This window comes from Rhinolophus hipposideros, assembly GCF_964194185.1.
Source record: "Rhinolophus hipposideros genome assembly, chromosome: 7".
Taxonomy (NCBI): Eukaryota; Metazoa; Chordata; class Mammalia; order Chiroptera; family Rhinolophidae; genus Rhinolophus; species Rhinolophus hipposideros.
In genome coordinates, this window is record NC_138053.1 from 9,773,579 (window position 1) to 9,801,130 (window position 27,552).

Genomic DNA, 27,552 nt, shown 5'->3' on the forward strand with positions numbered 1-27,552 from the left:
GATGCCCAGGACAGGAAAGAACAGGAAATTCTATCTAAAAGAAGAGGCTGAAGTTTCCTTAAACCACAGAAGAAAACAGTCAAAGTAGAAAGTGACAAAAATGTCTTCATATATGTGATTGCTTGTCAGGGGGGAGAGAGAACAGAGGTGCTGTGCTGCCCCAAAAGGCAGAACAAACAAGTCCGAGTTTCAAGGAGGCTGGTTTCCAGAGGCTGTGTTGTGGCCGTCTAGGTGAGACACGATGGCGACAAGGAGAAAAGACACAGATCAGACAGATATTTTGGAGAACAACTTGACAGGACTTGGTGAGAACTAGCGGGGGAAGGTAAGGATAAAGGAGGTGATGTCAGAAACTTGGGTTTTTGGATCAGACATTTAGAATAACTTCTAAGTTTCCTCCTGACTTTCAGATATTGAGATTCTATAAAATTTCAAATTATGACAAGTGTTTTTGGGATAAGGGCACGAAATTACCCCTGGAAAGAACTGTTGGGTGAAAGCTGCCAAGATTTCTTGGCAAGATTTCTGCCAAGATTGTGGACTGGCCTGGCCTCGATGTAGGTGAGACAGGCAGGTCTACCCTCCAGGCGATCAAGTCACTACCTCCTCTCTTCAGCCTGAACTATTGGAGGCAGCCAGTGTCTCTCCCTAACTCCTATGCCCCACCCAGTCTCTCAGGACTAAGCAATGGATTCTCAGGAGCCAGTACACTAACACCTGGGGGTACACAATGCTGCACCTGCACTGGGCCATGGGGCTGGGCAGGGCTGCCTGAGACACCAGCAAAGACCTGACGTCCACCAGTTTGACAATCTCAAGGCACACTCTGGGAACAGCTGATTCAAACGTATTTATTGACCTAACACTAGGGCACAAAAGAGGATAGGAAAGATGTTCTCAAAATACAGGAGAAATATTAGGCTCTTTCCATTAAACACAGGGAGGCAGTGACCCTCTCAGATAGTGAGGTGAAGCCCCCACCCCTCCAACACAGCTGGAAATGGGCACTCTGCTCAAACAAGGAGGGCCAGAGCCACGGTGCACAAAGAAGGACCGGGCTTAAGGCTTCTCTATCCTAACAAAATGCGAGAAAGGTTAGGTTAGAAAGGCAAAGCCCACCTCTCCTTCCCCTCAGAGACCATGGGTGGGGCCTCAAGTAATGGTTCCTTTTGTTCCCTTCTCCTGTCAGCCTTTTCCAAGTGGTCATGTCCTGGAGGTAGAGGGTGGTGCTGCGGAGGGGCACGAGTCCTGTCAGAAATCCTGTAAGGAGAAAGATAAAAGGCAAACACAGAGAAATGATGACAGACTATGGGGCAAAGAGATGGCTGCAAGGTCCTCCAGGAAAGTACTCGAATTCCCCTCCTGCCCTCTGTCCAGGGCTACTCCTAAATCTCTGGACACAGCTGAGCGCACAGGCCATGGGCTGTGGCCTTTCTCTCCACCTACTTGACAGATACTTGGGTTCCCTGCCAGCATTTCCCAAGGACCACAACTCCTCCTTCCGCAGTCTGTTCGGGGTATGCTCACCTCAGTGTTCAGCTCTGCAGAATCTAAGAGGTCCAGCCCAGGCTCACTTGGAGAAGAGTGCTAGAGAGAATGGGGTCCGAAGTTAGAAAGGTCCTCCCCCACTTCCGTCACATGGCAAAGTAACAAAGTTCCCCTCCCAGTCTCACAGTAACAAGTGCAAGGCCTGTAGGGGTCCCTGAAGCAGTCATGGAGGGCAGACTAGAAAACGCAGTGTGGGCAGGAGGTTCAGGCCTAGACTTGTTGGAGTCATCAAAGAAGCGCCTCCTCTGACCTGCTGACTGAGCCCCTAACATTCATGCAGATTTGGGACCTGCAGATGGGATTTTTCCTGAGAGGACTTAGGAAAGATTACAGTATTCTAACAGGGGCCTTGCTCTCTAGTCTCACACGACCTCCATTCCCCTGCTTTATCCTGTCCTTTCCCCCTCCTCAAAGAGCAGAGAAGGGAGCAGAATAGCAGCAGCAGACACATAATCCTTTTCCGTTTATAAGATGCCTTCACTTGGTGTTTGGGTAAAAGCTCCATTGCAAAGATGAGGAGGTTGAGAGCAGCTCAGGAGCTAACCTGATAAAGAGGTGGACTGAGGACTCTCAGGTCACCTCACTCAAATTCCACGCTCTTCCTACTATTCTGGCATGTTCTCTTGGGGAAGCAGTCAGGCTGGGGTTGAAAGCAGAGTGAGTGGAGAAACAGGGACCAGGGCAGCCCTCTAGGAGACAGGAGGGAAGGCAGGGTGCCCGTGTGCCTGTGTGTGCATGTGCGTTATGAAGAAACTGACTGCATGGGCTACAAGGCTAGGCTAGATGACCCCCCAGCTCTAGCTCTAGGACTCCTTTCAATTCTTATTTGGGGACTGAGAGGGGTAGTGCCACTCCAGTCCTTTCTGGTATTTTAATTTTTTAAAAATTTTATTGTGGAATATTGGGAAACAGCGTGTTTTTCCAGAACCTATCAGCTCCAAGTCAAGTTGTTGTTTTCAATCTAGTTGTGGAGAGCGCAGCTCAGCTCCAAGACAAGTCGTTTTTCAATCTGGTTGTGGAGGGCGCAGCTCACTGGCCCATGTGGGGATTGAACAAGGGACCTTGGTGTTACGAGCACAGCGCTCTAACCACTGGGAAAACCGGCCACCCCTGGTATTTTTAATTTCTTTACTCTCTTTCTTTAATAAAAGTAAAGTCCTAGCAAAATGCAAACCTCCCTTCTCTACTTTGATTCTTTCAAAAAGTCCTAAGCAGCTTTCAGAGACAAAGGCATCATCAGGGCTGATAGAGGAGAATCACTCTCATTTCTTCTTCTCGTATCTGCCTCTAGTTCTAGAGGGAGAAGGGGATGCTGGGCTCACTCACCTCGTCTGGATCTTGCCATTCTTCACCTGACTCATTCTGAATTTCTAACTCTTCTTCGTCCTCTTCCATGAGGCTGAGGCTGATGGCAGTAGCAAAGAGTAGAGGTTTCCAAACTGCTCTTTAAAGACCCCTGACAGTTTCTCAGAGGCACCCCAGGGGAGAAGAGTTGGGCAATAAATAGAGCAGGACTCTAGGTTCCCACTCCTGCTTTAATCAACAGTTCTACTCATATCAGTTTTACATACTAGGGTCCCACATTATGCTGGAAGGAAGTGTTTTATGATTAAAACAAGTCCAAAAAGCACTGGCATAGAAGCACTGGATAAGAGGAGAATCTCCTCACCGTGGCTGACAGATCTGAAGTAAAGCTAGAAGATGATGAGAAAAGCTCACCGGGTCAGCTGCTTGCCCAGACCAGGCCCTGAGGGGTTGAGTGGAGTCTGGAGATGTTGTGGGCTCAAGAACCTTGACGTCTGGGTGCCTGAAAGGGGCTGGCTGTTGGGAATGATGTAGGATAAGTGACAGTAAACAAAATTCAAGGGTAAAAAGAGGAGGGAAGGTGGCCAGCATTAAAGGGAGAAAGCTCAGAGTGCAGAAAAAGGAAAGCCAAACAACTGGAAAAGGACTGGAGAAGAACTCAAGAATGAGCGAGTGCTGCAGGAGAGAACAACAGAACAGAAACAGTAAGATGGAGATGGCGAGGCACCAAACTGGGCAATCAGACCCCCAGATTCTTCTCCCTCGGCCCTCACCCTTGGGTAGACTCGGATTCTGAGCTGCCTTCTTCTTCCATCTCTTCCACGCCCCCCAGGGGCTGCCTACTCCTCACAGCTGTGGAGGTGAGGGTGGGTGTGGGCGGGACGCTGTGCAGCTGCAGGCTTTCCTCCTGGGGTGAAGAGATGTCCTCTCTGTGCCGCCTTGAGGGGCCTGAGAAGAAGCAGATGCACATGGTAACTGCAGACCACGTACCGCCGCAGATGGTTTTCATTTTTCAAGACCGGCCTAGGATTTGGTTAGTGAAAGTTAGGAAGGGAATGGAAAACGTATATGGCCGCATTATGTTATGCCTAAAACCATGAGCATAGCCCTATGTACTAAGAATAAGGTTTACAGAATTATGTCTAGACTTGTATCAAGAAAAACTTACCACACAGCTTAGAAAACAAGATGGAAAGAGATATATTTTCACACATAAACAGTAACATTTGGACACGAATGGCAGAGAGGGTTGGACTCACCTAAGACAGAAGTTTCAGTGAGTCAACGAAGACATTTGAGGTCCTAATCATTTAAGACTTCTGTGGTGAGAAAAAGCTTGAAATTGCAAATAAGAGTTTTGGGACCTGATGCTAGGACGGAAGTATGAAGAGTAGGGAGGAACAGAAAAATGGAAGACTGGATTTTCAAAAAGCTAGAAAAACAAAATGAGATGACTGTAATATCAACACAGTGCTGGTATGAAGGGTAAGTGGAGGACCCGAAGCTCAAAATGTTACAAATCTCTTTCCTGCAGAGATCCGACGAGGTGGAGGAGGGGAAAGAATCTAAAATGTCTCTGAAAACCCACGTTATACTATTTTAAAACATGAGTCAAATTGATATTAATATAAATATTTCTCAACCTTCAATAGTCACACCCCCATTACCCTTCCTCACCATGGCAACGTTTATAAGCTGAAATCCAAACCCCAGAAAGTAAGCTGCTGCTGGTTTAAGCAGAGGGCTCCAGACAACAGGAAAGACCCACACCCCTGAGTTTGTAGTAACCCCAGAGAGGAAATCTCGGCTCCCAGGCAGGTCCTTCTCATCTCCCAGGCTATTAATGGTGTAACGTCCAAGGGATCCGCCCCTGGGCCTCTCCTCTGCTCCACCCTCACTGGCTTCCTCAACATTCACGTTCATGCCTTTAAATGTCAACTCCTAAGTTCATCTCAAGCTTCTGCCTCTAGCCTGAACTTCCGATTCCTATCCCCGGCTGGCTGTCCAACACCCCCACCTGTGAGAACACAGCTAATAACCATCGCCCTAATCTCACATCCTTCCCCATCTCAGTTGCTATCAATGCCATCCTTCCAACTGTTAGGCAAAAATGCATGGAGTCATGCTCAAATCCTGTCTGACATCACACTTCTAGTTTGTTAGGAAGTCCTATTAGTGGTATCTTTTTGGAAATATATCCAGAAACTGGCCACTTCTCACCACCTCTGCCATTGCCCCAGTCTACGCCCCGACGCTCTTGTCTGGAAGCCTACAACAGCCTTCTCACTGGCTCCTTTGCTTCTACCCTTTGCCCTCTGGTCAATTCTCAACACAGTAGCCAGAAAGGATGCTTTCAAAACGAGAGGCAGATCTCGTCACTCCTCAGCTCAAATCCTCCAATGCTTTCCCATTTCATTCCATGTGAAGTCCAGTCTTTACTCACTCCTATGTTCTGGATTCCTACTACCTCTTTGGCCTTATTGCCCACTCTCTCCATTAGGCTATATTGGTCTTCTCTGCTGTTTCCTGAACATGCCAGGCACATCCCCCATCATGGCCTTGGACTGGTTGCCCCCTCTCATACCCTACTCTGATATACACTAGGCACCCTCCCTCACTTCCTTTAGGTTTTTGCCCAACATTCACACTCTCTGTGAGGCTTTCCCCTGATCACTCGTTATAAGACCGCAATCCCCACCTCAACTGCATTTCTTATCTTCTTCCCTGCTTTTGCGCCACAGCACGTATCACTACCTGACACTCGACAGTATCTTTTTTGTTCACTACTGTATTCCCAGCACATGGTGCTCAATAAGTATCTGTTGACTAAACAACGGAACCGACCTTTTTAGTTTCATCCTGCCTTTACAAATCCTGTTTTAGGCAAACCAGCCAATACATCCACGTGCTCTGGCTAACACATACTTTCCTATGTTTTGCTTATGCTATTCTGCTAACCCATGATATTCATTCTTCCCTTGTTCAGCTTATATAAATCTTACCCATTTTTTAAGCTCCAGCTTAAATTCCATATTCTTGGGGAAGCCTTCATAGATCAACTAAACATACAGCGGTAACTTCCTTCTTTGTATTCTTTAGCATTCATCTGTCAATTCTCAAACCCTCAAGAAATTATTTACTGGTGACTGTTTATAATTCAGACTTTTCTATAAATATGTTTTTCTCTTTTCTACTAGATGGTAAGCTACTTGAGGATCCTTCATGATTTCTAAAACACCTAACACAGTATCTTGCACATAGTAGGTCCTTAACAAATATTATGAGCTAACTGATTAAAGTTTCCTGGGGGTACAAGGGATACTTTTAGGTGGTATGTAGAAGACATTAAAAAGAAGTCACACTTTACTTCACATCATATACAAAAATTAACTCAAAATGGATCACAGACCTAAATATAAGGGCTAAAACTAGAAAACTCTTAGAAGAAAATATAGATGTAAATCTTTGTGACCTTGGATTAGGCAATGATTTCTTAACATAAGACATCAAAAGCACAAACAACCAAGGAAAAACTAGATAAGCTGGATTTCATCAAAATTAGTAACTTTTGTGTTTTAAAGGACCACCATAAAAAAAATGAAAAGACAACCCATGGAACGGGAGAAAGTTTTTGTATATCATATGTCTGACAAGGGACTTGTATCTAGAATATATAAAGTCTCTTACAACTCAACAAAAAGACAAATAACCCAATTTTAAAATGAGCAAGGGATTTGAATAGACATTTCTCTAAAGAAGAATACAAACAGCCAATAAGCCCATGAAAGCAGCTCAACATCATTAGTTATTAGGGAAATGCAAATGTAAACCACAACGGGATACCACTTCACAGCCACTGGGAGATGGATAGAATACAGACAGACAATAACAAGTATTGGCAAGCACATGGAGAAACGGGGTCCTCATCCATCGCTGTTGGGATTACAAAATGACGTAGGCACTTTGGAAAACAGTTTGGCAGTTCCTCAAAAAGTTCAACATGGAGTTACCATCTGATCCAGCAATTTCACTCCTAGGTATGTCTCAAGAGAATTGAAAACATATGTTCATGCAAAAGCTTGTACATGAATGTCGATAGCAACATTATGCATAATAGTCACAGAGTGGAAACAACCCAAATATCAATGAGCTGATGAATGGATGAATGTATCCTACCCATACGATAGAATATGATTTAACCATAAAAAGGTATGAGATACTGTTGTTATATGCTAGAGCATGGATGAACCTTGAAGACATTATGCTAAGTGAAAGAAGTCAGACACACAAGGCCACATATTGTATGATTCCGTTTTTATGAAATGTCTAAAACAGGCAAATTCAGAGATAGGAAGGAGGTTAATGGTCCTGCCAAGGGTTGCGGGTATGGGGAAAATGGGGAATGACTATCAGTATCTTTAAATGTCACTAGAGAAAACGTACTAACACATCAAACTTGTGATTTCTACAATATTATCACTTACGATGAGACTATATAAAATAGAAAAATCAGTTTAAAGAAAAAAACCTTAGATAAATTATAAGACAGGTAGTGATCTGAAGGTAAAAAGCTATGAAGTAATGATAGTACATGCTCAATAAATTTTTTTTACTTAACCAAATGCAAAAGTTTGAAGGTGGCAAAAGGCCATATACTACTTACCTAAGTAGTGGCATAAAGGAAGTATTTCTGGGGACCCTGATATTCGTGTACACACAGCATACACACGCATTACTTTACCTTCAATGCGCCTCTTCTTGGAGTGGGGGTAGCCCTGAGGGGTGGCCTCTGCTGTGCTCTCCACAGGGCTGAGGGAGTGGCAATAGGTGGTGACTGGACCCCAGGGATAGCCAGGTGCCTGGGAGACAGGCTGCAGACACTTTTCCAGGTAGGACAATCTAATGAAGGGGTGGGATGAGGAGGCTGAAGTGATCAGCGGGCCCTCACCATGCCCTTCTTCCCTAATCCACTTCTTTATCCACCTACCCATAACTTACAGTAGCTGCTTGTCCTGATGGAAGAGCCGGGGGGAAAACTCTGAAAGGAGTTCCAAGAATGCCAGATTGGGGGGCTGACCAGAGGGGCCAGCTGGTGAAAGCTCGGACAAGGAGAACTTGATGCCTTCCCTTGGTAGAGCAGAATTATTTTAGGAAGATAGTCCCTTCCTACTTCAGTCCCAGGGCTGTCCAAGTGAACCAAACCCGTTCCCAGCTTGTCTCCCAGAACTATCCCCCTGCCAACCTGATCGCTACTTCTCAACATGCTATCCTCCCTCCAAGATCTTACTCCCAGCTCTCCCGGTATATAGCCTTTGGCTTAGCCAAAAAATTGAAGTACACTAACTTCCAACCAGTACTGCCTTACTTGTGTAGCATGACCACAAGGTCACGGTTCTGTAGCTGGTGGGGTCCAAAGCTCAAGGCAAACCTCCGGGCCAGGTCCCTCATCTCAGTGAAAGCCGGAAGCTCATTCAGGCCCTGGGGCCCCTGTTCCTGCAGCAGTTCTGTGTACACCTGTGTCCAGGAGACATGGTACATTTGAGAGAGGGAGGAACAAGGTGGAAACAGGGAAAAAAGTAGAACATTCCCTTCTCTGCTTAGAAATTCTGAAGGGCTTGGGATGCCATCTGCTACTTTTACTCTTTCCTTCCTCCTAGTGTACACTTCCCCTACCCCTTACCCCTTACAGCAGAGAGAGCCTTCACCTCTGCTCCGTAACAAGAAATAAAAATGTCTATAGTAACCAAAGGAGACTGAGAGAGAACAGATTAGAAAAAAAATAGGAATTTCCTATCACTTTACTGTCAGCGCTTCTAAGTTGACTTTCTATCAAGGTGGGGTGGAAACTACCCAGTCAGTTAACAAATACTTTCTATGGCTCTACTAGTTATGAAAGAGATGGCCATACAAAGTAACAGTCAAAATAAATGATAAAGTTCCTGTTCTTAAGGATCTCACATCCTGAACGGCCGGGGCTTGACAGAGGCTGCCAGCTACAAGGACGGCACGGCGTGGGTTTGTGGCCTTCGTGGCAGAAGGAATACCTGTTTGAGGCTCAGCAGCAGGACTTGGGAGCAGTGACTTCGGTCGATCTGCCTTGCTCTAGTTAACGTTTCCTTGATTATGTCCCCATAGTCACTGTGAAACTGAGGAAGGAGAAATGGAGGAGATAGTGTCTGATCACAGGAAAAGACCGTTTCTGTTTTGTGCCTTCCTTCACCTTCCTAATTACGTCTCCTTCCAAAAGTGACTTAGGTAGGAAAACATGAGTATAATATAAAACAACCCAGACTAGACCTCATTTCTAGCCAATAGGTGTAAAGCCCAAAATAAATCAGAGTTTAGCCAAATAAATAAGGGAAGACACTCTGCCCTGAACCCATTTCTTGGAGAAGAGTAGTAAGCCTGCCAGTGCCCACTCTCATCCAGCTCTGAAGCCTTCATTTCTAGTTTCAGCCCACTAGGACAGAAGCTCCATGAAGCAGGAACTTGTGTCTATTTTGTTCACTGCTGTGTCCTTAGTGCTGGGAATGGTGCTTGGTACGGGGTAGGTGCTCACCAAACAGAAACCAATACAATGGAGGCTGAGGAAACGGAGGTACACGTCTAGGTATCTTGTGAAAACTGACCCCTCTTCCATTCTATTTTTCCTTCTTACATTACCGCCTTCCATAAACTGGATTCACAGGGAAAAAAAATTCTGGACAGGAAGAATAAGATATTTCCCCTCCAATGAATTGTTTCCTCCTAACACTTTCTTTGTCCCTTTATTCTAAACTTCTATTGCCCTTTCCCTCCTGTTTCTCCTTTAAGCCTGATGCCCTCTTCTCCCCACCCTCCTTTCTGCAGTAATACAGGGCCTGCAGTCTAAGCGAGGGCTTCACTGTACCTTGTTATAGTGTTTGAAAACATCGGAGGCTGCTTCCATCTCTAGCACCCCGTAAAGGACCAGCTTGCAGAACCCGGCCAGGAGGCGGCGCCGCTGGTGCAGCTGTTCTATCTGTAAATGGTCCTCCTGGGAATGACCTGGCTCATGGCAAATGCAGAATGGAAATATCAGAACCACAGATTTAGGCCCCCTGCCCTACGTGCCTGAGGCAGGCCCACGCCCCAGCCACTTTCTGAGCCCCAGGTATAGGATCCTTGTACCCCTGCCCAGTTCTCCAGGCTGCAGGAAGACATGGTCCATGAGGAAGCTGGCTAGCTCAGACTGGAGAGAGGCTTCAGGAAGAAAGACAAGGGGCCTAAGGAAATCGCGGCCCCCTACAATCATCTGAGGGCTGAAGATGAGAAGTAGATCACTTAGTAAGATAAAAGCCTGTTGGGGGAAAAAAGGAATGCTTAAAAAGGACAGAACATTGACTAACATCGAAATTACACACCTAATTTCATCTTAGAATGAGGAGTCCTCAGACCATGCGGAAAGACTTATCTCCTTGGTCCCACTTAAGTAAATGCTCACCTGCTCCTGGATCTCAGGAACCACATCTGAGAGGCAGCTCTGGCAGAGTTCACAGAAGGCCACCATTCTGCCCTTCAAACTCAACAGCTGCATCTGTGGAGACAGTGGCTTCAAGGGGAGGAATGAAGCCACAGGCTCTTTCATTCCTGTTTCCCCTTCTCAGACCCATATTCACCTGGGAAGCACCTGATCCGGAAAGATGGGTTAGTGTCCAGAGAATGGAAAAATAGACGAGAGTCAGTGCTGGCAGAATCACCTGTAACAACCGAATATTACTAAAATGAGGGATGTGTCCGGAGAATAAGGGGCAGATAGGGAGGGAGAGGAAGAGAGAGAGAGGGAGAGACAGACAGGCAGGCACACACAAAGTAGTGAATAGAGACAAAATCAGTGAAGAAGAGAGAAAATAAGATTAGGGGAGCCCCAATTCCTTTTCTGGAGGAAAAGAGGTGATTCCAGACAATCTTTAGAGGATTTTATCCTAGGTAAAAACGTCACCTCTCCTGAATTTATCTGAAGTCTCCTAGAACCCTTCAGTATTATCCTTGACTCCCAGGACCCCAGAGAGGATGGCTGTTTGTGGGCACTGGAAGGTACAGTTCACCTTCCGGGGTGCAATGGAGGGGCAATACCCACATCGTCTTCTTCCCTTGTGTCTGCCCCACGTCTCTGGTACTGCAGTTGCCTGGGTTCCACAGTCACCTAGGACACAGGGCCCTTAACAGCTCCTCTCCGCCTCCACATCTCCAACTTGTGCACTTGCCTGGTGAGGAACCTCTCCTGTGTCCACAGCCTTCCGGAGGAGTCGGGAGCACGGCTCAGAGAGTTCCCAGCGTGTTAGGTCATGAGCACTTGAGGGGCGAGAGAGGAGGGCAATGTGATACTGGAACAGAATCAGTTCTACGGACGGCAGGAGACATCGAAGAGGAAGCAGGAGGTGAGCTGCTCACTTGTAGAAGGCAGAGAGGCGCTTCAGAGTGGCCGCCAGGCTGTACACCTCATCCTCGTCGAGGAAGGACGACTGAAGAAAAAGGTGCGCAAGGAGGTTTTCCCGAGAACTCCCAGACCCATGGTCCCCGTCTGGGGCCCTCTCCCTCCTGAGTTTGAGGTGTCCTGTCATTCAGCCCCAGTTCCTACCTGCAACAGCTCTTCAAGTTCCTGCTGGAAGCGGTCGGTCAGCAGATCCAGCAGTTGGCTGCGGGCAAAGTCCACCCGGCTGAAGAACGTGAACTCGGGATTACAGAGCATGTAGAGGGCATGAGCTCCAGCCTCGAGCACTGCGGGATCTGCATGCTTCACCACCACCTCCTGGAGCTGCTGCAAGAACAGCTCCAGGTGCTGAGAGAGAAGAGAAGGTGAAAGAAGCTAGGTAGTTTTTTGGAGAAGTGGGGAAGACAACTCTTCTGGAATGGAGTACAGCTAAGAGAGATAAGAAATTGGGTTGATCCCAGACAAGAAAAAGCTAAAGGAGTTCATCACCACCGAACCAGTATGATAAGAAATGTTAAAGGGACTTCTTTAAGAAGGAGAAAAAAATGATCAAAAATATGAATAATGGCAACAACCACATATCTATCAACAATTACTTTAAATGGAAAGGGACTGAATGCTCCAACGAAAAGACACAGAGTGGCTGAATGGATAAGAAAATAAGACCCTTACAAGATCCTTATAAGAGATTCACTTCAGCTCAGAAGACAGAGACTGAAAATAGAGTGATGGAAAAAGACTTCATGAAAATGGAAACAACAACAAAAAGCTGGGGCAGCAATACTTATACCAGACAAAGTAAACTTTAAAACAAAGATAATAACAAGAGATTGAGGACCCAGTAATTCCATTTCTGGGTATTTATCTGAAAAAACCCAAAACACTAATCAAAAAGACATATAAATCCGTATCTCCACTGTAGCATTATTTACAACAGCCAAGATATGGAAGCAACCTAAGTGTCCATCAGTAGAGGAATGGAAAAAGAAGAAGTGGTACTTCTTTGCAATGGAATATTATTCGGCCATAAAAAAATAATGAAGTCTTGCTATTTGTAACAACATGGATGGATCTAGAGCAGGGGTATCCAAACTTTTTTCAACGTTTTTCACCAAGGGCCATATGCGGTAAAATACACAAACAGCCGGGCCACTCACTCGAGGTGAAGTACGTATTGCCTCACCTGGTTTATTTAAGTAAACTAAATATATTTTTGGAATTTGCTGCGGGCCAATTACCAATGGATTGCGGGCCGCAGTTGGCCCGCGGGCCGCAGTTTGGACCCCCCTGCTCTAGAGGGTATTATGCTAAGTGAAATAAGTCAAAGAAAGATAAATACCATATGACTTCACTAATACGTGGAATCTAAAGAACGAATCTAAATGAACAAACAAAACAGAAACAAACTCATAGATACAGGGAATATTTTGATGGTTGCTAGACAAGAGGCGGGTTAGGGAATTGGGTGAAAAAGGTGAAAGGATTAAGAAGCACACATTGGTAGTTACAAGACAGTCATGGGGACATAAAGTACAGCGTAAAAAATAAAGTACAGGCAACAGTATTGTAATAACTGTATGATGTCAGACGGGCACTAGACTTATTGAGGTGATCACTTCGTAAGTTATATAAATGTTCTAATCACTATGTTGCACACTTGAAGCTAATACAATGTTGTATGTCAATTATAATTATTTATAATGAAAAATAAAAAATTATTTAACAAAAGAAAAAAATAGGATCAAAAGCATTCAACTTCAAGGGTAAGATACCTAAGAAAGAGAAGACTTACTGATTTTTCTGAAACCCAGGTTCTTGAGAAGAACCAAATACTGGCAGTAGGACCTTTGGCCCTAGCAGGGAAGCAGCAAGGCAGAGGACATGTGTTGTCCTCCCTCCTCACCTTCTCTAAGCGCCTGGTGCAGTAGATGTTGAGGTCAAAGTAGTTGAGAAGCTGGAGCAGGGGAGCAACCTTCTCTGCGTCAGCTGAGAACTGTGGTGATTGAGAGGGAGACTGACTTATTAGCTAATCTGTTGCTAATTCTTACTTCCATTCCTCATCGGAGACCATTTTCTTTCAGTCTCACTCCCAGCAGCTGAACAGTGGGGCAGCTTCACCTTGGCCAGGAGCTGTGGTAGCAGCGGAATAAGGTGTTCAGTCAGCTTCACCTTGTCATCTGCTTGGATTTTACGTTCTTTAGAGGTTAAGCCCTAGAATTAGAGTCATTTGGGGTGTGGAGAAACACTGGGTCCAGAGGGTGTGTGTGTGTCCCTCCTCCCCACAAACTTATCTGCCCAGGAAGGAAAAGAGAATTCAGGAGCCCCCTTCAGATTTCTTTTTCTTAAGATGGAATTCTTTGCAGGGCAGAGGAAGGGGCTCCCTAAGCCAAGACCTGAAGATAAGGATGGATAATACTCGTCTGGATTTAATATCATCAATCAATCCAACCCACCACTCACGCCATACCTTCCTCCCCGTGACCCGCCCCACAGGGGGGTGACCCTCGGAAGCTTGCCGGACACTGGACACAAGGATTTCTATCAGCGTGCTCTCCTGCACATCGCCCAAGTCTGGGTTGGCAGGAGAATGAAACACAGAATCATAGATTAGCCACCCTCCAACTCCAAGTCCTCCCCCACCCTTTCCTCCCTACTGCCCACCACACCTTTCTTTCACAGGACAGGAAAAGAAATCTCTCCTGGTTTCCTACTAGGAGGTGAAAGGTCCCCTCCCCGGGTACCATGTGACACGCACTTTGGTCCTTCTCCAGCAGCAAGCTCGTCAGACTCTCCCAGTCCTTCAGCTGAGACCCTGCACAGTCCCACAGGCTGTCTATTAAGTAAGCAGCGTGGTCATGGAGCTGTGGAAGGACGTACACGTGAAGATACTGGTCACATTAAAAACTCTAGGAAGTGCCCAGTGATTAACCATGTCTCTCCTTCCTGTTGTGCCAGCTCCCATCCTTCTCCACCTGCAGGTCTTATGCACAACAGCCAAACAGCTCCTTCTTATACGTCACCTCACTCTCCACAAAAAAGGACAGCAGAAGGTGGAAGAAAGTCCTCTGGGTATGTGGACTTCGGCGTCGCTGTCTCCCACCCGGCGTTCTTGTCTCACACTCAGGGTAGAAGAGCCTGGTAGAATGGACACAAGGAAAGGGCACAGCACAGAAGAAAACAAGGAGTGGAATAACCACCATGGAGGGAAGAAACAATCCAAGGAGAGGTATAAAGGAAAAAGAGATACAGAACTCAAGAAAGCCCTAAGGAGGTGAGAGGGAAAAGGAGCCCCTAAGAGACACTTTAATAGGTTTTAGTAGGTGTGGGGAGTTCTTGGGAAAAGCAGCAGCAGATGAGGGAGAGAAAACAACAGAGGATGGTGTTAAAGGAACAAAGGAAAGAAGCCCACTCACTTCCAGTACAGAAATTCCCCTGCAGCAGAGGCCAGGGCTCGGTTAGAGGCATACACAACAGGGTAGATAGTCTCACAATCTGCATCTGTCAGCACCCCTTCCATGTTCCTGCCAAGAGAAAAAAGAGAAAGAGCAGGTAGATATGGGTGTAGTCTTCTAGCACAACTAAGGTTAGAAACAAAAAGAGGCAAAAACAACGAGGATTAACTCACAAATAACTTTAAAATGAAGAGTGGAAGACAGAGGAGATGGAGAGTTAGAGAGGATAGGAAATTTTCCCCCTGGAGGTCTTGCAACTCACGAATGACCTCTGTCTTTCAACCTGTACATAAGGAAGAGTCGACTTATGCTAGGTGGAGGGATAGGACTCTGGAAGGGTTTGTCTGATGCTGAAAAGTTAAAAGTCTGAGATGCTTGCACCCCCTCTTCCCAGGACTCACTTAAGGATAAGTGTTAGCAATCTGACGGCCTCCACTGCCACATCGTACTCCCGGTCCATGACCATGGAAACCATCCGGTCCTGCAGGAAGGAGAACACTGATCAAAACCTCACTGTATCCATCTCCTAAATTATGTTCTCCTAGAATCCCAGAGACTCCTAAAGAGAGGGTGTAGAAGAAGATGCTGGGGTAGCTACAGATATGTAAGCGCAACAGAAACACAAAGATGAGGTGAGGAAACAGGAAGCAGAAGAAAGAATCGAGCACAGGAGGACTGTCCCAGTTTCACCTTGAAGCGGTTGGTAAAGAGCTCCAGACGTGCTGTCAAGTCCCGGTTGCTGTACAGCCCTTTGAGAGCCTTCAGGCACTTCAGACGGACTTCTCGATGCTGTTGAGGAAAACGCAAGTATGACTGACTACTCCTGTGCTCACCCTCACTGGGCCCCCATACTCCCCTCTCGGATTACTCTTTCTGGGCCTGGGTGTCCCCTTCTACTGAGGATTCTGAGATACCTCAAAGACAATGCACAGCTGTCTTCTTACTCAAAAAAAAAAAAAAAAAAGAAGGATGACAGCAAAATTTAGCAACCATGATGAAAAGGATCCTCTGCTTACCACTGGAGCACCTGTATTACCAACCCATCAATGACATTCTTGCTTTTTCATAGGGAAAGTCTTTCTCCTCTCTACTCTGGTTTTGAGGCGTTTAATTTACTGGATAGGTCTTTCTCTCTTTTACCTTATCCTACCCTCCTCGATACTAGGGAAGTTTCAAGGTTCAGTGCCTGTATGGGTTGATTACTGATCACTAGTGAAACACTAAGTGGTAGAACCAGGAAAAGCTGAAGTGTCCTCGGGCAGGGAAGAGGATGCGGGGAATAGGAGAAAGGAGACTGACTCGACTCACCTTATCGTGCAGGGTCCAGCCAATGTATTTTAAATAGCTGTCAGTGAGGAAGGAAGTGCTGTAGCTTTCCATCCAAGACCCAATCTCCTCAATGCAGATAGCACGGATCTCAGGAAGGACGTCCCTAGGCACAGCGTGATAAATTGACCTGATCACCCTTCTCCTAACTCATTTTCCATCCAACCAGATAATCTCCTTGTCAGAGAATTTATTTTCCTGATTAAACACCATGCACCATGTATTTCATTTCCTCCTCCAGATGTAAATATAACATATAAAAAAGTAAATACTTTATTTCTGTAACCAGCTCATAGACCATGTTTCCCCGAAAATAAGACCTAGCCAGACAATCAGCTCTAATGCTTCTTTTGGAGCAAAAATTAATATAAGATCCAGTATTATATTATATTATACCCAGTCTTATTTTAATATAGACTCTTTAATATAAAGACTGGGTCTTTATTAATTTTTGCTCCAAAAGACGCATTAGAGCTGATGGTCCGGCTAGGTCTTATTTTCGGGGAAACACGGTAGTTGAACTTATCCTCCATGCCCCCTTTAAAAACTGATTTTGGAAGTTACTTTAACTGTTGGCCGAACAGTGTGTGTGTTTTAATTCCACTTCAAGAAAAAAATTAAATCAGCTGAAGGGTTATGAAAAGGCAAAGGATAAAATCTAGATAAGAATGAGAAACAAATACAGCTGCTTTTTAAAACTTAATTCTACCCGCTCTTTAAACAGTATAAAACTCCCTGCCTTTAGCAGCGAAACAGCAGGCTGGGTTAGGAAAAGGCTTGCGAAGCTGCATACCCTCCGAAAAGCCCTGCCTTTTGGCTCTCTACTCTTGTCCTCTTAAGTCTCTAGTCCCAGGAAGATGTGAGAGGGAAGGCCTTGGGCAAAGCTGGTTCAGAAGAATACTCAGCAATGCCTTATCCTCATTTTCTCTCCCAGAAGAGCTTACAAAATCCCTCGTAGGTGGGGATAAACTAAACCTCGTTAAATTGAAATACGTGTTAGTTTTTCCTCCAGCTGCATTAGCTCTGGGACTGACCAAATAACTCAGAGTTAGGAGAGGGCCTTGTTACTTCTGCAGACTCTATAACCAAAAACTAGAGGAGCCTATTAACTCACCTGTACCGATGTACAAAGACCCCCCTGAAGAGGGCATTCATCATCCCCTCAATCTCTTCTTGATGTTCTTGGAGCTGGAGGACAAGAAGGAGCAGGTCAATCTCTCTTGTACCCCAACAACATAAGGCCATAAAAATATGGAAAAGTATGGCTTCCACCGTACTTCTATTTACCACAGGACAGTCTGAACCCTTGGTACCCTATGTTCCCTTTTAAACCTTCTAATTATGGAAGAAGCTGTATAGTCAACTAATACCTCAGAGATTTCTTTGTGTTTGGAAAAAATAATATCCCCTCTGTGTCCAGTTATTTTGACTATCTTTGGCTATTCAGAGGCCCTAGCTGGTAGTTACATATGATTTTGACTAACAACTGGGGAAATGAAATTTTAACAAATGCAGTTCGTTTGATAGAAGTGGAATTAGCAAAAAAGGAGAAGGAAGAGATTAGGTCAGTGGTTCTCAACTGGAGGTCCCCCAGGGCACATTTAGCAATGTCTGAAAACATTTTTGGTTGTTACTACTGGGGGGTTACTACTGCCATCTAGCAGATAAAAGCCAGGAATGCAGCTAAACATCCTGCAACGCAAGGACAGCCCTCCAATGTCAACTGTCACTAATGAGAAACCCTAGACTAGATGAATAACATGTACCAAAGAAACAGAATTATAAGAATTACAGGAATTACAGGGAAGCAGAATTATAAGGAGATGTTCTTTAAGACAACTAATTCTACCTCTTCAATAAATCAACATATTGGGGGAAAAAGAGGGGAAGTAAAGTTCCGTATAAGACTAAGAGACTGAAGAAACATAACAATTAAATGCATAGTCCTTAAACTCTGGTTGGAACTAATCAGATATAAAAAGCATTTGGGGGGCAAATGGGGAACTTTTAATATAAGTTAGAATTAAGAACAATTTAGGGAATCACTTAATATTTTGGGATGTGAAAATGGTACTGGGATTATGTAGGAACATGCCATTTTTTTTTAGAGGACATACTTAAGTCTTTAGGTTGAAAAACCAATATGTCCATAATTTACTATAAAATAGTAAAAAAATAAATGATGTAAATATAGTAAAATATTAGTTGTTAAATCTAGATAATTTGTATATAGTGTTCATTCTGCCAGTGACTCCATTTTTCTGAATGTTTGACAATTTTCATATTTGAAAGAAAAAGGAGAGGGAAGAGGGAAGGAGAAAAAGGTGGGTCATCAGTACCAATTTCTATAGACATTTGGGAAAGAGGGATTGAGAAAAGGCCATTGGCTATAGGGATTAGAAAGTCATCACTGGTTTGAGAATAATTTCAATGAAAAATGAGGAGAGAAGCTAGGCAGCAAAAAGGATGGTACTGGATATTAAGGCAGTAAGGAAACACTTTGTAAAAGGATAGAAATGTAGCTCACAGAGGAGAGGAATGAAGAAAATATATTTATATATTTATAAATATATATATATATATATATATTTATAAATGGAGAGAAGAAAACAGTGGGGAGGGAGAGATTAAAGACAAAAAAAGAGAATGGTAATTGATGAAGCAAGAGGCTAGAGCAGTAAAAAAAAAAAGACTTATACTAGTGTACTAAGATTTGAGACAGAATATACATAAGGTTTAAGAGCATACTGACAGTGACAATAGAAAATGTGGAAAATAGAAAGTTTCCTCCTATAATGATTTAGCACAGAAGAGATCTTTGGTGAGGGCTGGAAAAAGGCAGGTGGTACAGTTAGACATGGTGACTCCTGCCACCTCACGCTGGGGGAGATTCAGATACTAAGGGAGAGGACGGCGGTGGAAATCATGTCTGTCTCATGATAGACAGCAGTTTGAAGGTTTTATTAGTATAAAAGATTTCGTGAGGTCTTATGTATTCCACTGGTCTTTTTTAAAGAGGGAACTAAGCAAGTACCTACTATGTGCCAGGCTAGGCAATTTATTCATCATCTCATTTTATCTTCACAAAAGGGTAGAGTTATTCCCCTTTTGAAAAAAGAAAAAAAGGAAACTGAAGCTTGGAAGTGTTACATAAGGCCATGGAGCTAGTAGCTAACTGGAACAGAATTTACTCAGGAGTGACTGAAAGGCCACTGCCCTTTCTATTTCTTAAAAACTTGGCTTCCCCGTCAGTGGCTGGCCTTTGACACTCCTATGATGACCTGTATACTGTACATTTGACATGAAAGTCAAAACTTAACTCCTTGCATGAGACACAGGCACAACACTTAAACACTTCTGATAAAGAATATAGACAATGGAAACTGAGATCAGGTTTTGAATTATAGAGATCTCTAAAGTTTACTCTAAATTAGAAATGATAATAACTGAGCCTGCATCCCAGAAACAAGATGAGCATCCAATGACCTCTGACAAGGATGGGCCTATTAAACTTGCCAGCCTCCATTAAGGTTGCTGGGGGATCTGTGCCTCACCAGAGAGAAGCTCCTGGGAACTGTTAAGGTGGGCTGTGGAAGCAGTGGATGGAAGCTGGTAGAGAGGGAAGAAAGAGGCAGGGAACAATTCTCACCTCTTTGCGTTTCTCTAACAGGCTCTCCAGCCGCTCAGGCGCTCTCTGTCCCGGCCCCTTATTTCGTTCAGCTTCATACTGACGCTGGTTGTTGTCTTTGTGCAAACTCACTTGGAGGGCAACTCTCACGAGAGAGGTCATCAGCTTCATGGCTTGCAGTCAGGAAAAACAAGATATGGAAATCATTACTTGAGTCAGAGAAGGGAAGGTAGGTTCAAAAAAGAAGGAACTAAAGGGCAATGAAAATAAAAGGCTAGAGCAAGGTGACTATTAAATCCCAAGACTTAATGTTCTGGAGTAAACTTTTTTCTGCCTCTCTCTCTCGGGCATCTTTTAATCCTCAGCATATTCCCCGTGATGAGCTATAAGAAACATGTTATAGCTGTAAATTGTCACTGTGTTCCACCCTTTTATTACAATTCCACTTGTGAGAAACTCAATTGGGTTTGGAATAAAGAAGCATGGCCTTGAAATCAAGAGTGAAGATGCAGGTAGGAAAGAAGATCCAGGACTGGAGAAGAGAGGAAAGGCCTACCAATCTCCAGGAGAACATTTATAGAGTAAAACTGAGCGCTCACCAGCCAGGGTGCTAGTGTGACGGAAGGCACGAACTTGGGAGTCTGAGAGGCCAGTGAGCAGGGAGATGAGGTCGTCCATAGGGAAGCTATCATACAGGAGGCTGTACTGGCACTGGAAGACCAATGTCTTCACAAATTCACAGAAACTTCCCTGGAACTTCTTCCAGGATGGACCTGAAGCTATCAGGGGATAGTCTCCTGAGTCCTACAGAAGGGTTTATGAAAAGGATGGGCAAGTTATTACCAGGCCATAGGGACACTGGATGTCAAAACCCAATAGTACAGTAAGAATGTTATCTCTGTTATACTTCATTTCCTGCTATTCTCAACTCTTGAGGCATATTCAGATAATATCTATGGGTGTCCTTTGCCCCCGAGAGACTGAATTCCTCCTTTGAAAAGCTATTTTATTTCCCAGAAACAGAAAGAAGAGACTGATAAGCCTTGTATTTTGAAATAAGAGTGGCATGGTAATCGTGGTCATCTCCTTCCACCTCATTAAACTGTTCTGTTAGGTGCCGAATGATCTCTGAGTTGGACATCTTCTTGAACATCTCGCGGGTCACAGTGCCTAAGGAATGGAGGATAAGAAAAATAACAGGATACCATGACTATTTAATAGACATCTGAAGATGACCTAGGGAATATATTGAAAAGAGCATAGGTGGGGAATCAGAAGATCCAAATGTGCTAGCATCTAACCGTGTATCTGCTATAATGCAACCACTCTAGAAAACCCAAAGGAATTGAGCAGTGGAAAACTAGTTATTAAAAAAAAAAATCCAAACAAATAAAGAAAGAAAAACTATACCAGATTCTGGATTCTTATAACACAACCTGCCTAAGACTATCTGCCCCAATAAATTAGGTCATGGCCTCAGGGGGTCCACAGCTTCAGTGGAGAAATACGCAATTTAGTGGCTGAGAAATAAGGACTAAGAAAATTGTTTCATCTAGAGAAAGGAAGACTAAAAGGTATCTGATGGTCCATTTTTAAATGTGTGAATATTATTAGCAGGATTATGTTTATTATTCTTTTTAAAGATTTTATTGGGGAAGGGGAATAGGACTTTTTTTTTTTAATTGGGGAACAGTGTGTACTTCCAGGACTTTTTTCCAAGTCAAGTTGTTGTCCTTTCAGTCTTAGTTGTGGAGGGCGCAGCTCAGCTCCAGGTCCAGTTGCCCTTGCTAGTTGCAGGGGGCACAGCCCTGGTGGGAGTCGAAACCGGCAACCTTGTGGTTGAGAGGACGCGCTCCAACCAACTGAGCCATCTGGGAGCTCAGCAGCAGCTCAGCTCAAGGTGCCGTGTTCAATTTTAGTTGCAGCAGGCAGAGCCCACCATCCCTTGTGGGACTCAAGGAATTGAACCGGCAACCTTGTGGTTGAGAGCCCACTGGCACATGTGGGAATTGAACTGGCAGCCTTCGGAGTTAGGAGCATGGAGCTCTAACCGCCTGAGCCACTGGCCCAGCCCTAGCATGATTATTTTTCTGCAAAGAGTCTTGTCTCCAACCAACACAGTTCCCTACTGGATCACTTCCATATTTGCCAATCAACAATATAGTTAAATAATTGAACTTTTGCTTATGCTTTACCTTCACCCTTCATTTAGGGAATGCCCAATCCTAGTCATCTAAATGGAGGAAAAGTTTTATAACATAGGAGCAGAAGGCTGGAGACTAGAAAGAGGTAGGACTTGGCTCACCTTTACATCCACACGACCGGATGACAAAGTTAATGAGCTCCAGGAATCCTGCATCCTGGTCTTGCTTGTAGTTCTCCAGCCACTCATCCACCAGAGACTGGGAAAACAATGTGGATGACTTCTATTTCCAGCAATATGACAGACTAGAAATCCTACACGATCTTCCCAATTGAAGCATTTAAACTTCTGATTAAAACATTAAAAACATCTTTTAAAATGTATTGCTGAACTGGAATGAAAGGTATGAGGTTGACGCAAAAGTAATTTCAGTTTAAAAGGTTTTAAAAAAAAATTGCAAAAACCATGATTACTTTTGCACCAACCTAATAGAACTCCACATAGGCTAAAAACAAAGTGAAGGCAGCAATCCTTTAAGATAAGTACGCTGACTTTTGCCCTGAGGGTTTCTATTAACCCTGGGAACCCTGACTTTCTGTCTAGATGGCTGCATGGAATGCAGAGCACAGGAGATCAAGCCTATGGGCTTTCCAAGAATGGTCCAAAAGGAGGCTCCTGCATAAAGCTATAACCTGCAAAGAGTCACATCCTCATGACAGCAAGAATGAGAAATAAACCTATAGGTCAGAAAAGAACAGCAAGAAAACTAGCTTGTTATGACCTCAGTGTGGGGTTGAGGGAAAAAAGAGAATTTTTCCTTGAGAATTCATAACCATAAACCAGCTCTCAGATCTGGATTTTCAGTCCAGATCCACACTACCTATATGATCAGAATAAGCTCACTCAGACAATTTACTTAAAAGTGATTCTGGAGTGCCCCCAGGCAACTACCAGAAGCAAATGCTGGTTCATCTCTTAAAACCCACCTTCAACCCAGACCCCAAAGAATTCTAACATATAGAATTCCATTGGAAATGAGTGGTTTACAGTAAAACCTAGTAAAGAAACAAGGCACTGAAAGTAAGAATCAGCACGGAAAACAGAGAGTAGAATTATATTCACAGACTTTAGACACTGAAGTTATCACAGATTATAAATTATGCTTACTATGGTTAAAGAAATGAAAGAGAAGCTTGAAAGTAGAAGCAAAGAACAACTAATTCTGAAAAGGGCCAAAAAAATTTGTTGAAATAAGAAATATAAGATTTAAAATTTAAATGAATGAATTAAAAGCAGATTGGACACAGCACACAGAAGATGAGTGAATTGGAAAATTAAGTCAAAGAAATTATCTAAAATGCAGTCCAGAGACTAACAAAAATAATGAAAGAGCTATTAAGAGACATGGAAAATAAAGTAAGAAATTCAAATGATGTCTAATTGAATTCTTGAAGGTAACAGAATGAAGAAGAGGCACTATTTGAAAAGAATTTTCCGTAGTTGTTGAATGACACCAATTCTCAGAGCCAGAAAGCTAACAGATCTGAAGCATGAGAAATAAAACATCATATAAAACATAACACAAAAGAAGAAAAAGTCTTGAAAACAGTAATAGCAAAAAGAGATCACTTACAAAGGATTTGCATTTAACATTTACAAACCAAAACAGTAGCCCCCTAGCCATATCTGGCTATTAAAATTAAATCAAATAAAAATTAAAAATCCAGTTCTTAAGTCACACCAGCTACGTATCAAGTGCTTAATAGCCACATGTGGCTAAAGAATACTGTACTAGACAATGGTGATATAGAACATTTTCATACTTACAAACTGTTGTATTAGACAGTGCTAACTTTGACAGCTGACTTTCGGCAGCGATAAAGGAAATTAGAAGGCTGTGGAATAATCTTTTTAATGTGCTCAGAGGAAAAAAGATCATCTTAGAATTCTATACACAGCAAACAATCTTTCAAGAACAGGGTAAAGACATTTTATACAAGCAAAACATGAGTTTGTTAATAAACTGTATCTAAAGGAAATTTTAAAGAATAAACTTTGGACAGCAAGAGAATCATTCCATACAGAAGATTTGAGAAGGAATGATGGACAAAGAAAATGATAAAAATGTAAGTAAGTAGAAACAAACATTGTATAAAATAGTAATGTCTCTTTTGCTGGGAGAAGAGGAATAGATAGAACTAAAACACTGTACAACAGCATGTAAACTGGAAGGGGAAATGGGAATTAAAATGTGCTTAGGTCCTTGTAGAAGATAGAAATCCAAAAGCAAGCAAGAAAAAGGGAAAAAGAAACAGGAAAGGCAAGATTAAGAGAAAGCACATAAAATGGAAGAAATAAATTCAAATATATCAGTACAAACAACAAATACAAATGAATTAAACTCTTGTTAAGACAGATTGGCAGAATGGATTAAATAACATAATCCAGATATATACTGTATGCAGAAGACAGACTCCAAACATACATAGAAAGATTGAAAGTAAAAAAGAAAAGAAAAAGATACTAGGCAAATATTAACCAAAAATAAAGCTAGTATAAATATGTTAATACAAAAAAAAAAAACAATTTTTGTCTTAAAGTATAGAGATAAACAAGTGTCAGTATATAACAATAAAAGGTTTGATTTACCAGGAAACAAAGCCTCAAAATATTTAAAGCAAAGATAGGTCTGAATACAAAAGAATTGAAAAATCACCTTTTTAACAAACCTCTCTAACTGATATATCACACAGACCAAAAAACCTCCCAAAACCCAGACTAGTAGAAATAGCAAAGCAGTATGACATTTAACATTTTTTATCTCACCCAAGAGAACACTGGACCCAACAAATGGAGAACACACATTCTCTTCATAAACATGTAAAATCGTTTTGGAAAAGGACTAAATGCTAAGTCATAAAGCTAATCTCTCTAAGTTTCAAATACCACATTTTCTGACTACAATGCAATACAGTTAGAAATCAGTAACAAAAATATGAAACAACAAAAATATAGAAAAACTCCATGTTTAAAAATTTAAAACTTTTCTAAAAACTATAAAAATCTACATTACATACCAATATGGGTGAATCTTAAACAACCGAAATAATTAAGTCACAGAGGACTATATAGAAAATGATTCATTTATTTAAACTAAGGAACACACTAATTCGTGATAAAACTATAATGAAAAGACAAGGGAATCATTAACAGAAAGTTCACTCTAGTGGTTATCTCTGGGTGGTGAGGAGACTGTGGGGTAGGGTAAAGAGAAGCTATACAAGGGCCTCTAAAGCACTATTAATGTTTCACTTTTGGGTGATCATTTAAAATTTTTGTAAACTATTTATAAGCCTTTATACACCTTCAGATGAAATAAAATTACAATAAGTTATAAAAAAAAGAAATGTGGGGAGGGAAAAAGAATTAGGTATAATTGCTAAAATGGAGCTAAAAAGTGACAAGGGTGAACAAGCTGCCACCCACATTCAAGCTTTCTCTCTAGATTATCCAATGCCTCTCCTTGCCTCCTTTATCAATCAATAAAAGCAAAATCAATCTTGCTCTTTGATAATTTTAGGAAAGAAACATTCTCTCTCATCCCAGGTCTCCCTTATATAATTCCAAGGATTCACTCCAGAGTCTTACCTGTCTTTCCTGATATAGGTTATGTTCATTAAAATGTTCACATTAAATCAAGTTTGTAGACACTTGTCCTTATCTTTCCATCCTACAAGGGGTGGATGGTATTAAGAAACAGGTGAGACACTGGTTTACCTGCATGTCACTTTTGGCAGCTTTCACAGCCTCAAAGAGATCACTGGCTAGTGGCTCTGACTCTTTCTGGCTATGACCACGTACCACTTGGGACCCCTTCTTTGGATGTTTTGCCACCTAATAAGTATAAAGAGATCAGAAATATTTTTAAAAAGTGAAAGTGACATTAACACTTGGTCTCATGATCACACAGGTAGGCTTAAGCTGCCAATAACACAGGCGAGTTTATCACAGACTTAAAATAACTGATTTTTATACTGTGAACTTTATTTCTTTTTCTCCTTATAAAAGACCTTTAGCCCTACTCTTATTCCTCTGAATCCTAATACCGTCCTCTTTCATTCTTTTCTCTTCAAAATTTGCCTTCTTCCTACTTTGTCTCTTAACACTCTTTAAGTCTTGCCCTTTCATCAAACATATCTCCTGAGTTTCTTCTAGGTTTCCTTTTGCCATTCCCCAGACCAGGTTCCAAAACAAAACAAAACCAATTGACTCACTGGGGTTGTTTTGAGTGGTCGTTTTGCTGCTCTCTTCTTCACATTGGGTCTCAAGGTGTCTTCGAAGTCACTGCCTTCATCAGCTGACAAAGAATCACTATCCCTATGAAGGAGTATGGTTCTCCTTAGATACAACACCCCAGTCCCTCCATAGAAAAGGGTAATTATTATTTCTCTTTGTTTCTAGCTGTAACCCCTCTCCATTAGAAAAATATATTTATTTTTTTTCTTTAAGAAGAGATGAGTTTACTGTTACCAGAAAGTAGGGACAAAGTCTTAAAAGAAAACTTTCACTTGAATAAAGCAATGGAGATAAAGAATGAGGGACTGTGGTGGGTGAAGGATAACCCTTTCCTGAGAGTCTCTGAATAAGAAAATCAAATGATATTCACGGAAGCAGGTAGAAGGATCACTGCTGTGTGGAGAAAAACCAGCATGGTTGGGAAGTCGTATATTATTCACACATAAACAGGAGATTAATGTGCACCTGGAGTTAAATTCCGCTCCTTAAAACAAATTCACATGTCTAATTGATTTAGAGTTAATAATACAGACATAAACTGGCCCTCAACACTAGCACTGACAGAAACAGACATGATTCAGAGGAAAACAATTAAAATAACCAGGGGCTAAACCAGATCTTGTATGAGATTAATTTTTTCCTGGAAAGATTAGAAAAACCAAGATATATTATTACAACCTTCACCAAAAAAAGCTCATAAATGATAACAAATAAAGATAGATGGACCTGTATATAAAATCCCCAAAAAGAAACTACAGGACACCAACTATAAAGTATCCCTTATTTGTCAGGCCACAAAAAATAATTCTTTACTTCCTCTTCCCCTACCTCCCCACCCCCACCAGAAGTTGCACACACTGAACATAAATGTGTTGGAGAAAGGTTTGCACAAGTTGGGTGATGGACTTAGAACAAGATGTATTATTCCTGATGCCTACAACATGTAGGGCAACCAAAACCAGCCAGCAAAGCTGGCAGGGGGTCATTGTGAACCCGCAGATCATCTTTTACGTTTTCATACAGTCACACGCATATTACTATCAAGGCCGTAAAATGACAGAGGGGAAAGCTGCCGATGATGCCGGAGAACGCCGCCCAAGTAACAATTTCTTACCAACTCTACTCACCCCTCTGAAATCTGGTCCAAGTCCCTGTCATCACAGGGCACACTGGCAGACAAACTAGAAGACGCAGACAACAAGCCCCTCTGCCCACCTCCCATTGCTCTTTGCAGTGGGGAGGACACACTGCTCGGGGAGGCGGAGCTACGGAGACTGGAGGAGGAGGATCGAAGGGTAGGCATGGTGGTCCAACTGAGGGAAGAAAGAGAGAAAGGGGCTCCTACCCCACTACTTCCTCCCTCCCCAGCCCCTTCCAGCCCGTCTTTCCAAGGGAACTGCCC

At 42.9% G+C, this 27,552-nt stretch overlaps 1 protein-coding gene across 1 annotated transcript; it reads right to left on the minus strand.

Moving 5' to 3' along the window:
- Positions 1–832: 832 nt before the first annotated feature.
- Positions 833–27,453, minus strand: STAG3 (STAG3 cohesin complex component; the record flags this gene model as incomplete). The annotated part of the gene is made up of 33 exons (XM_081053395.1): positions 833–1,260; positions 1,528–1,587; positions 2,875–2,953; positions 3,268–3,369; positions 3,627–3,801; positions 7,595–7,752; positions 7,852–7,980; positions 8,219–8,367; positions 8,898–8,999; positions 9,743–9,879; positions 10,003–10,171; positions 10,316–10,423; positions 10,491–10,571; positions 11,079–11,166; positions 11,266–11,336; positions 11,453–11,653; positions 13,209–13,298; positions 13,424–13,516; positions 13,773–13,876; positions 14,061–14,166; positions 14,326–14,440; positions 14,719–14,826; positions 15,159–15,238; positions 15,448–15,546; positions 16,066–16,189; positions 17,198–17,271; positions 19,733–19,884; positions 20,311–20,515; positions 20,805–20,881; positions 22,017–22,113; positions 25,632–25,745; positions 26,129–26,231; positions 27,278–27,453. The coding sequence occupies 33 exons, from the start codon at positions 27,451–27,453 to the stop codon at positions 1,252–1,254; spliced, it is 3,735 nt and encodes a 1,244-aa protein (XP_080909521.1). The 3' UTR covers positions 833–1,251.
- Positions 27,454–27,552: the final 99 nt, after the last annotated feature.